Below are 16462 nucleotides of genomic sequence, written 5' to 3' on the forward strand. Positions count from 1 at the left end.
TCCTGCGTCTTTCCCCGCCTGCTCCCAATTGTTGTGCACATCCTCGCGGGGACAGCTGTTTTGGCTTCTTTTAACCCTTTTCTACCTATCCTCATAATTACGCAGATTGTGTCCCCAACAGAATCTATTTGGGGCCCTTAGAGTGGTCCAAGGCTCAACGGTCTCTCCAAAGAGCTGAATTCATCAGCAGACAGCTGGATTTATTATGAAAAAGAAACCTAGACAAAGAGAACTGGTCAATTAAGTTCCCCATAGTTAGAAAATTCTGAGGCAGATTTTCATGGCCACCACTCTATGGAAAGGTCCACAGGTCTACCTACATGAATAGAAAATGACAGAACAGTCTCTGAGGGCAGGTATAAGTGAGGGATGATACTACTAATTAGCATACATCATTTTCACTCACGATGTATTACACTGAGTATTTTAACACATCCAACAATCCATGAGTTACCATACTATATACTAGTTACCATACTATACCCATTTCCCATTTTACAGATGAAGAATTTGAGGTTCAGACAGGCTCTTGCCCAAGGTCACACAGCTAGGAAGGGATGGAGCTGCGGTGGAAAATCAGCTAGGCTGGAAACTGTCCCTGGCCTCTTAACCAAACCACGATCAGATTTATCTAATATTCATGTTTTGCTTAGTTGGTTATTGTCTACCTTCTCTCCCGCAAAGAAAACTTATGCTTCAGGAAGGCATGGTCCTTTTCTGTCCCATTCACCACTATATCCCCAGGGGCCAGCACAGGGCTTAGCACAAAGTAGATATTCAATAAATGATGGCTGAGTGAATGAGTTAATGAATGAATACCAAGCTTATATTGGACTATGTCCTGTAATCTGAACACTTCTAAGCACGGAAGCTTTGAGTGAGAACTAAATATGTTCCCTGAACAGTCTTGTTAATTTTACATATTTAACTTACCCGAACTTTCTCCCAGAAAAAAAGTATATTTTCCCAAGCATTAGAGCCTAGTAAGTTGCATGCAACAGGGTAATCGAATAAGGAACCCCAGTCTGAAAATGGAGGGGGCCTCTAAAGAGACCTTTTGGAATTATTTATATATTTCTTAATCACTCGCTATGTTTTCAAAGCTATTCTAGGCCTCTGCCTTTTTCAGTAGCAAAGAGTCATCTCTGAATCACCTGGGATACTTGTTTAAAATGCAGAGACCAAGGAATCAGAAGCCTGGGAATCTGCATTTTTGCAGATACCGCAGGTGATTTTTACACAAACAAAACTTTGAGAACCACCGTGAGGAGATTAGCGTTATTCCTCCTCCAGGGGAAACAAATCCTATTAAGCTATCAAAATGTGTTTCAAATCCACTAACCCTTCGGTTTCTCTAAAGATTCTTTACTTTCTATCACGTCTTGAGATCATGGCCATATCAATTTTTTCCACCCAGTGTAAGGCAGAAACATTGTATTTACCTACAGGTGTTCTTTCCAAGTTTTAAGAGGGCGGCTACCTACTCTTACCCTGCCATCCCAGACTCCAGTGCATTGAGTCACTCTTACATGGGACCAAGCTAGAAATAAGGAGATCTGGTCCAGTTCTGCCATGAGATGCTGTGTGTCTTAGGGCAGGTAGCTCAGCCTCTCTGACCCACTGTTTCCTTGTCTATAAGTTGGGGGTGTGAGTGTTCACAGCTTTTTGATTCAACACATGCTCTAACCGAAGTCATTCTGTGGACAGGGATCATGGGTCCTTTCTTGTTTTTCCACACTCAAAAGTCATGCTTCTGTGGTCATGAATTAGGTTCAAAAGATGACAGGGTAAGTAATCAGGGGACTGTAAAGAACCCCACCCCACTGACTTAATCATGACAAAAATAAATAAATAAGAATATAGGTTTCTATAATGCACACGTACAAGAACCAATCACAAAAACAAAACTAAACAAAACACTTTTGGACAAGAGCTAGTTGCCGGTACAAAAACTGGATGGACCTGTGAGATTGAGTCATGAGGCCACATACCTGCTGTTTGCCTCAGAAGGGGAAGTGTTTCAAGGTGGGAGTTCCCAGACCTTCCACTCTGAGTGCTACACAATAGTAGATCTAGAAAAAAACCTGGGGCATTCTGTCAACAAATATTTACTGATACCTACCGTGTGCCAGGCACTCTTCTAAGTATTGGGGGCTCAGTGGTGAACCCTACTGACAAGACCCGTACTTTCATGGAGCGAACATTCTAGTGGGGAAGAGAAATGATAAACAATTGTCACACATGCATCAGTGATAAGGGGCATAAAGGGGTAGGTAAGGGTATACATTAGGAGACTGAGAGAATCCCCCAATGTCCCATTCACTTGACCACCCGCTCCCTTCTACGCATGAGGCAGAAAGCATGACTTGGTTAAGACCAAGCTGGTTGGAAGGAGGGTTGGAAGTCTTCCTACAAAGCCAATCCTTTCTTCACAGCCTCTCCCAATACTACTTTATTTCCCTGTCATTGTCTAGCCCTTAGGCCCCCAAACCGTGGAAGGGAAACAAGAGCTCAAGCACCCCATTGTTGGCCCCAAGACACAGACTCTCCTCCATTCGCCGCATCACACCCCAGGATCCAAGGAGAACCCCAGGCGGGGCGGGGCCAGGACACGCGCTGGCGCTTCCAGCAGGTGGCAGCAGTGAGCAGCCGCGCCCCCCGCGCTGGCAGCCCGCGAGCCCGCATCATGGATGTCGAGCTCTCCTATTTCGTTTTGCTCGCCCTGGAATTCGAGACCCCAGACGAGGACCAGGATTCATGAACCGGTCGCAGGGGCCCGGGCAGGGGCCTCTGGCTCCCGATGCTGGCCGAGAGGTGGGTCCCGGGGCGGGTCGCTGCTTCCCCAAGCCGGGCGGGGACGCGCTGCCCAGCAGAGCTGGCGCCCCGCGCGCTGCCCCCGCCCTGCCTCCCTGTGGTCCACACCCCCTTTGGGCTCCTGAGCCTCTGGGCTGGAGTAGTTGAGGGTGCGTCCGAGCAGGCGCTGCCAGCCCCACTTCTGCCCCGGATTCGGGTCCGAGGGGCAGCAGGACCGGGGCGCCCGTGTCCTCTCCACCGCCTCTTCCTCCTTCCTCCTCTCACCTGCGCCTATTAGTCCACTAGCCTTCAAGGCCAGTGGCTACAGCCAAGGCTGAAAGGGGACAGCAGGGGGAGAGCGAGCACCTGAGGATACAGAACTGGCACTAGCCTGCCTTTTCACCCCTCAGGTGATGAGTGAGGTCGGAAGATCGGAAGATTTTAAAGGCAGCTGGGGCCTCCGTATTGAATGAAAGACCCAGTGCAGAGGCATCACCATGAACACGAGCAGTAAGTGGGTCCTCCTCTCCTTTGCCGTGGGAACAGGGTGGGGGCGGGAGGTGCAGGAGGCTGCGCCGCGCTGCCTGGAAGGAAGAAGGACGCCTGTCATCTGGGGGGACACATGGCCCCCAGACTCCTTCTTGATCCTTTCTGCGCTTCCCCGCAGAGGAGTATGAGACCAGCTTTTCATAATAATTTTGCTAATGTTTTACCGGCAGCGCCACTTGCCTCTGCAAGGAAGGCTGCCTGTCTCCTTCTGGCAATGCCTGGGAAGGCCTCGGAAGCAGCTGTGTGGCCATTGTCTGACTGTGGGGGCTCAGAGGACACCTCTCTGCACACAGCTGGAAAGCCGTGGAGGGCTCCCCTTGTCCTGGAGCTGGGAGGAGCGGGGAGTCTGGTCCTCAGTGAGTGGCTGGGTGGGTGTGGGCAGGCAGTGGGATGGGAACCAGCAGTTTGATAAACAAATCATCACGAAGCCACCTTGGGTCTGGAAATTGTAAAATATCCTCTTCTGAGTGCCTGCAGCCCCATGGGCCCAGAGCTAATTTCTCCACACAGCTATAGGCTGGTTAGCCATCCCCAGAAGGAGAGAAAAGAGACAAGCCTTTTGGCCAAGGTCTCTAACGTGCCAGAGGCAACAACTGCTTTGCAGAGCCAGGACCAGACATTTTGCTACTGGGCTGGGCCCCAGCTGTTGAGAAATGCAGTCAGGAATACAAGGAGGCCCCATCCATTTCTCTTCAATGTAGTCCCTTTGACGATGGGCACCTGCTGGGGCAAGTGGCCTGGGTGTCACCCTGGAAAGGAGCTCTGGGTCAAGGCCCCCCGGCCCTCCTCCCTTATCCGCTGAGTTTGTCTGGGTCATTCCAGCAGCAGGTGGGGTTACTGAACTGAGGAACCCCAAGGAATATTCACTTCCTTGGGTCTATGACTTTCCCATCAGCCTCCTCTCTGGATCCCAGATTGTTCCTCGGTAAAATAAGAGGAATTGAATTAGAGACTCTTCTGATCTAAGAATCGACAAGTTTCTTCTAAAAAAGCTAGAGCTGAGCAGCAAGGCCAGAAAAATCAGTACTTTCTGAGGCTATGTCCAGACCAAACCCACTATTTCCTCACCTTTCCTCCATTTCAAAGCTGCTGGCCTGGAGGAAAGGAAAACAGAGCAAAAGCCACTGAGATAGAAATGAAATATATTTATTTACTACGCATTTGTATGACTCATCTCTCTGCTGCCTTCCTTTGTGTATTACATAGCTATGCTAAGCAAGCGAGGGAGGCTGGACTCCCTCTGCCTCTCACAGCCAAAGAATTTGCTACTTGATTTTGCCAGTCTGGAATGGTGCTTTGGCTTCTCACCAGGCTCAGGGAAAGAGCAAAATTCTGTAGCCCAGGTCACTTAGTGGTCCACATGTTTGCGTCTGGTGCTTTCAGACAAATAAAGATGTGAACGGCCTCTCACTTCTCTCTATCTCTAGGAAAAATTGCTTTTATCTGAGTCCTTTCTCACTAAATGACAGAAGAGAAAGATAGCTCATCTATTTTTCAAGGAACTAAGGAATAAGGAAACAAGCAACTGGGCCTGCCCATTTCTTCTCTGAAATCATAAGGGACTCTTGTCCTGTTAGTAACACTGAGTTTTCTTGAAAGAAAAAACAGAAATTTTACTTGCTGTTTTTGTTTTTGTTTTTGTTTTTTTGTTAAGAAAAAATGACCAATAGAGTTAAATACTGTAGAAGATGAGGACCGACAACGTCATTCCAGCCTCATATACTTTTTCAAACCAGGGAGAGTCTGTTTATCTTCCAGGAGTGGTGGAAAATAGAGTAGCATGACTTGGGCAGACTTGGGGGCCCCATAAGAGGAAGTGCTTCTCTAAAGGGCTGCCTTGGGGAACACTGTGGAGAGACTTGCTCAGGGCTCGGGGGCAGGGCTCCACCATCACTTAATCACTTAGGCTCCTCCCAACCATGGGAGTCTACAGATGGAGAGAGAAGAAATCAGATCTCATTGGAGTGAAGGAGTGACAGGGTCATAAGGGCATGAGGACAGGGCGTTGGCAGGACATCCCTGGGGTTACCTGATCTAATAAGCAAAAATGCTTTCCTCTTCCTCTTCACTTAATCCTCGTGTCTGCAATGAACCTAAGAAAAATTCTTACTCAGCTTTTCTTTCACTCCCATTGATTGGGTCCTCATACTCTAAGCCACCGTGCTAAGCACTTCACCTGCACGCTCTCCCTACGCTCTCACGCCTAACCTGTGAAATGGGCATGATGCCTCCAATTGTACAGGGGAAACCTTGTAGCTAATGTTCACTAACTTTTTCAAGTCATGGAGCTAATTGTTGGACTAAATAAGGTTCGTGGATGCATACCACGTTGAGAGTGTGCCATGCCTAATCCACAGCTGAAATGTCACCATTGAAGTGGGGGCAAAGCGTGGGTTTGTTATTAACTTCCTAATTCCTTCATCTGGAGACAGGGAGTGAGGGGCTGCAGTCATGGGACAGTATGGAAGAGCTGATGGCGCTCGGGCCCTGGAACCAGGTGGGCCCCGGTTCTCGTGCTCCTTTTTTCACTTATTGGCTGCATGGTCCTCAGCATAAGGACCTCATCTACAAAATGGCAATGAGGGGACCTCCCTCAGCATGGAATGGAGACATGTGTCAATGTGCTGTGTAAAATATGGAGTGTGCTACCTCGGAGGTAGCTGGCATCGCGTGGTAGGGATGTCATCATTACTGCTGTGGTCATTTTGATTGGTGTCATCGTTGACTTTATGACATTAGCAAGCAGGTCGCAACCTCTCGGATGTCATACTTGGTCATAAATTGAGAGGAATTCCAGAAGTGTGATTTTTGAGGATTAAGTGGGATTATGAGAAAATGCTTTACAAACATATGTAAATGGTTTTTGTTAATAAGAAACACGTCTCAGATGGCAAAAACAAGGGCGTGTTCAGTCGGAGACGCCTCAGTGTGCATTTTAGTTTCATCAGAATCCTTGTTTCTGAAATCTAGCCGAGCTTCAGGACACCACAAAGCAGAAATTGGAGAGAAAGGGGTAATTTGGGAGATGAGGGAGTGGGGGTGGTTCAGACGTGGCAGAACGTGACAGGTGGGGTCTGGCCCTCGGAAGCAATAAGGGAGGGGAAGGAGGGCTGCTTTAGAGAGAAGAAGACATCAAAGGCATGAGCAGGACACACAGAGTTCAGGAACCCTGAGCTGACACTGAGATGGTTCACTCCTATGGGCGAAGAGCTTCAGGGGAAACTTGGCCTCTTTGGGGGTGGTCTACCATCCAGCCTTTCCTTCCCCCTGCCTACACCCAACTTAATTCCAAGGATCGATCATCTGTCTGCTGAGCTGCTGAGGCAGCCCCCTAACTGGCTCCCTCCATTCTCTCCCATCCACCCTCTGCATCACGCTATGCTTAAAATGTGGATGCCACTGCTCATAAAATGAGAGAGGAAGCCCCTCAGCAAGGCCTGCAGGAGCCCATGTGACCTGGCTCGGCCTTACTTACAGCCCATCTCCTCCACACACACTGCGCCATTCTCCATGTTCCCATCACATTGCCTCCTTCCATTCCCTCTAAGGGCCTGCTCCTGCCAACTCTGCATGTGCTGTTCCTTGCTCTTAGAAAGCCCTCTCCGTCCAGCACCAGACCCTCTGCCAAGCCTCACTCCCTTCACCCAGGCTGGCCTCCTCACCCTCAGGAGCTGCAGAAGCCCTCTCGGCCCCCAGTCCAGCTGACACACCCCTGATGTGTGCTGTCCATGTGCCTTGGCCCTGTTCCCCCACCGCTTTATCTCTGCCATCACACACTCATCCGTGAGATTGATCGCAGGCGAACGCAGGCAGGAAGGAGCTGACCCCAGACATTCGCCCTCACACAGTCGTCAGAGGCATGACAATGCAACCCCCTGATGTGCATGTTCTTAGGCAACAATACGTTTTTGGTTGTTTCCTGTCAGTGTCTCCCATTCTCATATTGATCCCAAGGTCTCCCAAGCCCTGGTCCAAAGCCAGGGCAGACTGGGTTGACCCAAGGATGCCAGAGGCCCTGAGCACCAGAGTCAGTTCTGCGCCCCATAAACGCTGTGCGCCTCACTCGGGGCGGAGCTCCCAGAGCTCCTGAAAGCTATGGCTTTCCTTGGCACAAAGCCCAGTGCTAGCTCATCCTTGAGGCCGGGGGCATCATGCACACCACGTACAGTGGTGCCAAAAGCCACCCTCCCTCATTTCATCGGCTTCCTCCTACCCACGGGCCCCTTCCTGGGTCTCTGTCACGGACTGGCTCGCCAACAATTCACTGGTTTGGAGGAAACTTTGTTTTGTTGAAGAGAGCATTCAGGGGTCATTCAACCCCCACCAAGGTGGCATGGGGTAAGCAACCCCACACTGGGGTGGTAAGAACCTGAGCTTTGGGGGGTGGATTCCTGAGTTCAGACGCCAGCTCTGTGGTGTACTCTGTCTGTGCCCTTGAACCCGATAGATCACGTGTCTGAGCCTGAATTTTATCATGTACCAACTGTGAGCAGTGCTGCCGGTGTGCAGGCTTGTTGGGAGGATTAAGTGAAATAACAGGAGAAACTCACTGGCAGTGCACCTCCGTGGATGGAAAGGACCCTGAAGTTGAGTTGACAACTGAGTAGAACAAAGTTCTGGAATGATTGGTATCATAAGAGCCAAACCCTCTGGTTGAAAATGAGCCTGTTTTTACTCATAGATACAGAGAACTAATGGTTGCCAAAGGGGAGGGGAATTGAGGAGCTGAGTGGAATAGGCGAAGGGATTAAGAAATACAAATTGGTAGTTTCAAAATAGTCACAGGGATGTAAAGTACAGCATAGAGAATATAGTCAATAATACTGTAACAACTGTCGTATTTCCCCCAAAATAAGACCTAGCTGGACCATCAGCTCTAATGCATCTTTTGGAACAAAATTAATATAAGACCAGGTCTTATTTTACTATAATATAAGACCCAGTCTTATATACTATACTATAATATACTATACTATACTGTAATACCAGGTCTTATATTAATTTTTGCTCCAAAAGACGCATTAGAGCTGATTGTCCGGCTAGGTCTTATTTTCGGGAAAACAGGGTATGTATAGTGCCAGGTGGGTACTAGACTAGTCAGGGGGATCACTGCATAAATTATATAAATGTCTAACCATTATGCTGTACACTTGAGACTAACACAAAATAATATTGAAAGTCAACTGTAACTGAAAAAATAAATAATTTTTCTAAAAAAGAAAAAAAAGCTGCCACTGAGAAGTTCCAAAAAAAAGTTAGAAAAACTAATCAGAAACAGTCTCAGAGACATAGAGGAAAAACTGAGAGTTGCTAGATGGGAGGGGGAGTGGGGATAAGGGGGAAGGTGAGGGGATTAGAAAGCATAATCGGTAACCACAAGATTGCCACGGGGAAACGAAAATCAATTTGGGGAATGTAATCAATAATGTTGTAAACATTTTGTAGGGTATCCGATGGACACTTGTCTCGTTAGGGAGACCACCTCAGGGATGATGTAGATACCTGATCACTGCACTGTACACCTGAAGCTGAACAATAATGAATGTCAACTACAATTTATATATATATATATATATATATATATATATATATATATGTATATGTATATGTATATATATATATGTTACAAGAAGTGGAGTGCAGCGTTAGGAATAGAGACAGCGGAAATGTCATGGCTGTGTGTGATGTCAGAGGGGTAGTGGATGGGGGGAGGGGGTTGTCACGGTGTGAGGGATATAAATGATAAATGTCTATTACATTGTTTTGTACACCTGAAACTAATATAAATAAATAAATAAATAATAGGTCAAGTGGAAGCGTGTTAGGTTATGATCCTTAGGTATTTAAAAAAAACTCTTGTGACGATTGCTTACATTTGATCCTATTTATAAGTAGTCTAATTACAGTGTCTTTGTAATTGCTAATAAATTCATTGAAATAACCCAGAAAAAAAAAAAAAAACAAGAAAGAAAACGAGCCTGTTTTGCTGGTATTGTAGCCCGCACTGGGTTCTGCGCACGGGTAAGCCGTTGCTTTCAGGAAAATGGTGAACCTGCTGATGTTTATGACATGGGTCGAGAGGTGAGACATAATTACCCTAGTTCAGAAAAAGTCTCAAGGCCAGGGCTTTGATGGTGGTAAGAATAGCAATAAGGGGCATGATCTAGCACCTGATTGCGTTATAGGGTAAAGGAGAAAAGGAGTCTATCAGTTAGAGTCCTAGCAGATGGGCAATTTGAGGGGAGTTAAATAGGAGTCTGCGAGCAAGTGTGTGAGAAAGGTATAGAGAAACCAACAAGGTGTAGAGAAACAAACAAGGAGACGCCAGGATGGCCCAGCACTAGGAGACTAGTAACGATGCCTCCAGGCCTGCTGGGGCAAAAAAAAAAAAAAGAAAAAGGAACACAGAGACCCAGTAAGCTGTAGGGTAAGGACTGCCTGATGGTTCCAGAAAGGTAACCAGCTCACCTGGCAAAACCCCAAGAAAGGAACCAGGGGAATAAATACCCTGACCTCTCTCTACTCCCTCCCCGGCATCTCCCATAGTGCTCCCCACTGGCCCAGTGCAACCAAGCGCCAGAGAGCAAGGGAGGCAGTTCATGGGCCTATCCTGGTCAGTCTCCCAGGACACACTGCAGGGCAGAGAAGCGGAGCAGAGTGGATCTGGAGAGGCCGGGAGTTCAGAACGAAGACACCCAGCAAGAGGAGCATGATGACCTTCCTCTGCTAACGTCATTGCCCCGTCAGGAACTCTAAGAATTCCTTGAGAAAAGTTTCCATTACAAACACAAGCACAGTAGGATGCCTCCTAAAGAAATTCTAATTTGAAAAATAGAGATAATAGAGATGATTGTATACTTCATAAGGATAGAGATTTTAAAACAACAACAACAACAACAACAGTATTTCCCAAATGAAGGAAGCAGTTGCTGAAAAGGTTACTTGAGGTTAAGGGGGGGTTAGAGGAATAATGGAAGGAACAATTTAAAAACCATATAACAATATAATGACTATAACACATTTCTGCAAATCACAATGTGATTTCAAGAGTACTTGTATTGCATAAAGGAAGTGATATCAATTCTGAACTCCAACTTTCCTATCTGGCAAAAGCTTTATCTCGCTGGAAATAACATCTGCTGTGGTGAATGGTCGACAACTGGCTGAGACCCAGCATTAGCCAGATACTATTGTGAAAGAACAGAAAACAACCAGAAGTGTGTGAGCACCTTTTACTTTGTGGGTATTTCACCAATTGAATTGTTCTCCTGTAGTTCTTAAGGGTACAGAATGGAACCAAAGAGCTGGATTCCAATTCCAGCCCCGCCCTTTACTTGCTGTGTGTCCTTGGGCCAGTCACTTAGCTTCTCTGTGCCTCAGCTCCTCCTCTCAAATGATAATCACAGGGAGGATAATAATAGCGCCTCTCTCATAGAGTTGTGATAAAGAATAAGTAAGTTAATAGTTGAAACAGTGCCCGGCATATAACAAGTGTCTATAAAACTAATAAAAATTGTGTAGATTCGTTTGCTAGAGCTTCCATAACAAAGTATGGCAAACTGGGGAGCTTAAACAACAGAAATATATTGCCTCACAGTTCTGGAAACTAAAAGTCCAAAAACAAGGTTTTGGCAGGACTGGTTCCCTCTAAGGGCCTTGAAGAAATGATCTGTTCCAGGCCTCTCTCCTTGGTCCATGGGAGACTGAGTTGACCCAAGGATGCCAGAGGCCCTGGGTGTCAGAGTCAGTTCTGCGCCCCATAAACGCTGTGCGCCTCACTTGGGACGGAGCTCCCAGAGCTCCTGAAAGCTATGGCTTTCCTTGGCACAAAACCCAGTGGTAGCTCATCCTTGAGGCCGGGGGCATCATGCACACCACGTACAGTGGTGCCAAGAGCCACCCTCCCTCATTTCATCAGCTTCTTCCTGCCCTCGGGCCCCTTCCTTGTTCTTCTCCCTGTATCTCTTCACATTATCTTCCCTCTATGCATGTCTGTGTCCAAATTTCCCCTTTTGATAAGGACATCAGTCATATTGGATGAGAGCCCACCTCATGGCCTTGTTTTAACTTGCTTACCTCTGTGAAGACCATATTTCCAAGGTCACATGCTGGGGTGCTGGGGGTTAGGACTCCAACATATAAATTGGGACGGACACAATCAATCCATAACATAGGGTTTGTTGAGTAACACCCCTCCCCAAGAAGACTTCCCTGTGGATTGGTTTCCCCTGAACATCACACACCCTCCAGGGCTAGTGTAGGGTGCTGAGAGTTGATTATTAAACACACATGTCACAAAGGTTATCTGCCTAGTCTTGATGTTTAAACCCCAGTGTCACCGCCTCTGACCAGCGGAGATGGAGCCCCTCGCTGAGAACATGAAGGGAAGAGTTCATGCGTAGGAGGGCCCCAGAGGGGAGAACCGTGTGGCTTAGTCGTCCACTCGGTCTGTCTGCAGAAAACACACTCCCCACCCAACCCTCCATTCAGGTTCTTAGGCACAGCTGTCACATTTCAGTCACGTACCAGAATTTACAGTCATGGTGTTGGTTGTCAATCTGCTCAGTTCCTGGGAATGTCCGACATAGGGAAGAAGAATTGGATTGTTCATTTGTTCACTTAACAAATAGTTACTGGCCAAAAACTGCACTCGGCCTGATCCCGGGCACACAGCAGTAAATATAACAGACATGGATGGGATGGCCCTTGCCTTCATGGATCAAACAGGCCCAGCAAAATGGGCCAGCTGGTGGCCAGCACCATAGGACATGTTTTATCTGCCCTACACAAGGTTTTCAATGAATTTGAATTTACCAACATTGATAAATTGGGAAATCAAAATTGGGATTTAAAGCTTCTCTTTTAAAAAAACAACTAGAAGATCTCACATGCCTGGCCCTACTTTCCTATGTGGCAACAGTCAGTAGGAGTGCCTGCTGTCAGTGGGCACGTACGGGTCTCCGGTGTGCCATGGTTGCCACCATTTCCCAGTAAGGTGCACAGGGGCAGCTTAATATTTTTATGTTACCTTCCTACGGTAAGCATTTGAATTTTTAAACCCCTGTCTAGTAGATGATCAGTACAACATCGAACATGGAGAAGTGTATTTTCACACAGAGATCTGGAAACTGCAGCATACCTGTTAATTATTATGCCAGGAAGTCCTGTCTGGAGCTAGCAATCGATTAACATTGCCATGCTGTGAAAGTCCTCGAAGTGAGCGAAACTCTACTGCTTGTCCTTATTTCCCCAGCTGAGTCATTCCCAGAAGGGAGATATCATATCCTGTTGGATACAGTTGGGCAAACAATGGCCCACCCCCATCTCCTAGAGGTCGTTTTGTTGCCAGGGGAATGTAGTAATGGGGGGTGAGGCACAGACCAAAGAAAGGAAATTCTGGATAGCTAGTTCTAGTTCTGGGCACCTTTCCAGTCCGAAGGAAGGGACCCTGGGAGGCTAAACTATTCCAGAGATTGTTCTAGCATAGGGGCCATGCCTGGCCCACTAGAGGATATCTGGTCAGCAGCATGAGCTCCATAACAGTAAGGTCAGTTTATACACCCCCTGAGCTAAGGAGTGATTACTGAAAGACCATGCATTTGACCCATATGGCTTCTCAAGACCTCTCCTCTGTCCATATGGGATTCTCCTGCTTGAGAAAGACAGGTGAGAACATGGGTCAGGCCAATATCATTTCTTCAGTGGAGGGCAAATTCTCTTCATTCCTGTGGAAGAATTCAGGGTAGCAAAGAATTCATAGAAAGCAAACCACACAGTACCTAGTACATAGTAGGTGCTCAAAATACATTTGATAATTTATTCACGAAAAGCTCGCTGTCTTTTTCTTTATGATAAAGACCTCTCTGCTAAGCTCCAGGTTCATCTTTCTATCTGCTAAGGTGCCTGTCTGAATATCCCAAAGAATTTAAAAATTCAACCTAAAATTTAATAAACTCATTCTCTTTAAAGAGAATAAAGGAAACACACGGCTTCAACTTTGTGGTTCCAGCTGATTCCTAAAACCTCCATCTATGCAGTCACCTAATTAGTAACTGGATGGTAGTCTTTGTCTGCGTTTCCCTTTCCATCACTCTCCCATAAGTCTGTGTCCACCTCTGGCCAGTCATACCTCCCAAGCATGACTTGAACTCTTCCCCTCCTCAACTGCCACGATTTCCCTACGTCTGCGACTTCAGGCATGACAGCCATTGGAGTAAAAGTTTGGGGCAGGGGGAGGTTGCTCTCGAGTTCAGTGGGAAGCAGTACAGCCATGTAGGCTGCTGGGCAATGTGATTCCAGGTTGCACGGACAAGAAGAGGTCGTAGCACCGCTCTGCAGGACCCTGATGAGGTGTGTGTGAAGCTTTGTGTTCAGGGTGGACAGTGATCGAGTGGAACTTGCTCAGGAAAGAGCAGCCAGAATGGTGGAAGGACTTGAGCGTGCCAGGGAGAGGGCATTGAGGGAGCAGTGGGGAGATGCCAGAGTCAGCCCCACATGTGGGTTTTGTGTTCTCCTGAGAGCATGAGTGATCCCTTGGCAATTTCACACGATGCTAGTCTCTAGCCTCTTTTCTACGTGCATCCAGGCCGACAAGGGGTCCAGACAGGCTCCACTTTGCCTTCCTGTTGCTCCCAGTGCTGTGGTTACTGCTATGTGCTCCTGTGACAGCCCTACCCCCTCTCCTGGCAGAATTCCACTCTCTCCTGCCTGTATCATTTCCAAAGCTTCTTCCTCGCATCTGCTTAATTTTGTGCAAAGCACAGGTCTTTCTTCATGGGCTGTTATCTCTTGCCCTCACCAGCACCAGCAGGGCCAATGAAACGACTGCGTTACAAGAGTCTAATGACACAGTTGATCTATTTTAAGCACCTGAAGCACCCTCCACCAAGTGCCAATCTTCTCACAGCAGGCTGCTCTCAGCATGTAGGAGCAGGGGCAGCCGGAGGCCTAGTCCTGCTTTTTGAAATCTGGAGAAACAGCCCAGGGATCCGGACCCTGCCTGTCCAAGGACAATCTAAGACAACCATAAAATTAGATATTTTCACAGTCTGCATGTATTGTTCTGGAAGGAAAATTGCCTGCGATGCCAGGATTATATGGCACAGGAACCTCAAGTGACCATAAGTCCCTCTTTGGAAAGGCAGAGACAGAGCCTGGGCCCATTACATGTCGCTGCCTACATGTGGGAGGGAGCATTTTAAGAACAAAGGGAAGCCCAACCCCCGTCCCAGATGCCTTAGCTTCAGATCAATTTTTTTCTGCTCCTAATCAAGAGACATTCTTTTCTAACGATAGCCTATCTGAGTATAAATGTTTTACATGTATTATTTTTTAACCCTTGCAACAATGCTTCCAGGGCCTTGCCTGCATTCCGTAGCTGAGGAAGGTCCCCATGTTATATTGACTCACACCATCCTCCACAGAACTTGCCAGTTTTAGCCAGTAGCTTGTTTTCTGCATCTCTGTATCTTATACCCTTTGACTATAAGCCACGTGATGGCTCTGTGACAGGCCTGTCTGTCAGTTCACTGCTGAGCCCGCCGAAAACATTCCAGCGCTTGACCCAGTGATGATCGATCGCTGATGACAGGTCACGTTTGTTGAGCATTTACTGTGTCCCAGGCACAGTGCTAAGCTCTTCACAGACATAAACTCACTGAACCCTCACCCAAGTCCTAGGAGGGAGACACTAATATTCTCTCCATTTTACAAAGGAGGAAACTGAGGCTCAGAGAAGAGGTCGTTGGTCCCAAATCTCACATTTAATAAGTAATGAAACCTTGAATGAATATATGAGTGGGTGAATTTAACGAGGAGTATTTACATCCCCATTTTGCAGAAAAGGGAAATGAGTTTCAAAGGTGAAGTCAACTGGCCACGGTCATACGAGCTAGGAAGTAGTGGGGCAGATGGTTGAATCCGTGTCGATCTGACTGAGGCTTCCTTTCACCCCTACCTGCTTCCTCTTTTTCACTGTCTCCCCATTACTGTGACGAAGGTCATGGGAGTTAGGGGGGAAGTGTGGGTTGGGGTGGCCGATCTTCTAGTCTCCTGTTGGCTGTCCCAGCACTGCTCTCCCATTCACTGGGGCAAAGACACAAATCCCTGTGCTGTGCACGGCAACGTGCCAGGCACTGTGACAGCGGAGACGCACAGGACAGGGAGCGTGAGCTCAGACTGCCTCCTTCCAGCATCACCGAGGCATGGACACAAGTATGTGTGACTGAAATACGGGGGCAGCCATCATCGTGTTGGAAGGGAAAGGAAGAGTGAGAGGAAGACAGGCCAAATTCCTCTGGAAGAGCTAGGGAATCTATGTGGAGAATACCTTGAGACATGCACAGACTTTTGTTAGGTAGAGTGGAAGGGAAGGACAGAGCATTCCAGATGGGCTTATTCACTCATTCTCCCAGGCAGGCATTCCACAAACCCTTGTTGCACAACTTCTGCATCCTGGGCTCTTGGCTCGGGTGGAGGGCAAAATAAACAGATACAGAGTGTTTGGGGAACTGTCAGGAAGTCCAGCTTGTCTACACTCTCTAGAGCATGAGTAGGTGGACAGTGAGGAAATAAGGCTGGGCAGTGGGGGAGTATCAGATCTTCGAGAGTTTTAAATGCCAGGCTAGAGAGTATTTGTTACAGTGTACGGCCAATGGGAGGTTTTGAGCTGAGCAGTGACCCGACCAGATCTGTGCATTATTTAGGCCGATCTCCCCGGCAACACATACCTGATGGATTGGAGAGCCCAGAGGCAGCGAGAGGCGGGCTCCGTGCAGCGGTGCAGGTGTGAGCGGAAGAGACGGGAAGGCGTGGGGTGCAGAGAGGATGGATGGCAATGGTGCTGCAGCCCACTGTGCATTACTGGCAGCATTACTGCTCTGATGCCCACGGGTGGACCTGTTATCTGATGCGGATTTCTGAGACTGTGCGAACTGATACTTTGAAAACTAGGTTACGGACCAAATCGAGACGCCTAGGTAGTGTATTTGATAAGCACTGCAGCTATGGAGTCAGACTGCCTGGGTTCAAATTCCAGCTTGGCCACTTACTAGCTCTGCAGCCTTCAGTGACTTGATTTACCCCCAAAGCTTCAGGTTCCTCTCAAGATGGGGCTATTCAG

General features: G+C 47.7%; 2 protein-coding genes across 8 annotated transcripts in view; one reads left to right on the plus strand and one right to left on the minus strand.

The window, feature by feature from the left end:
- Window positions 1-12161, minus strand: part of SH3TC2 (SH3 domain and tetratricopeptide repeats 2) — a 108674-nt gene extending 96513 nt beyond the window's left edge. Inside the window, exon 1 of one of the 2 annotated variants that reach the window (XM_019734346.2) lies at window positions 11419-12161. The gene's annotated coding sequence lies outside the window, so the exon portion shown is untranslated. Of the gene's footprint in view, window positions 1-2122; window positions 2199-11418 lie in introns of those variants that run through there. The other variant, XM_019734347.2, reaches the window with a different exon arrangement.
- ABLIM3 (actin binding LIM protein family member 3) overlaps window positions 2641-16462 on the plus strand; it is a 103282-nt gene continuing 89460 nt past the window's right edge. For 3 of the 6 annotated variants that reach the window (XR_012489830.1, XR_012489832.1, XM_019734351.2), the window contains exons 1-2: window positions 2641-2814; window positions 3204-3303. Coding sequence is in view for 1 of the 6 variants with exons in the window: in XM_019734351.2 (XP_019589910.1) it covers window positions 3291-3303 (13 nt within the window). In the remaining 5 variants the exon portion in view is untranslated. The remainder of the gene's footprint in view (window positions 2815-3203; window positions 3304-16462) is intronic. The other 3 variants (XR_012489831.1, XR_012489834.1, XR_012489833.1) reach the window with 1 other exon arrangement.

This window comes from Rhinolophus sinicus, linkage group LG10 (assembly GCF_036562045.2).
Source record: "Rhinolophus sinicus isolate RSC01 linkage group LG10, ASM3656204v1, whole genome shotgun sequence".
In the NCBI taxonomy this organism is placed as follows: Eukaryota; Metazoa; Chordata; class Mammalia; order Chiroptera; family Rhinolophidae; genus Rhinolophus; species Rhinolophus sinicus.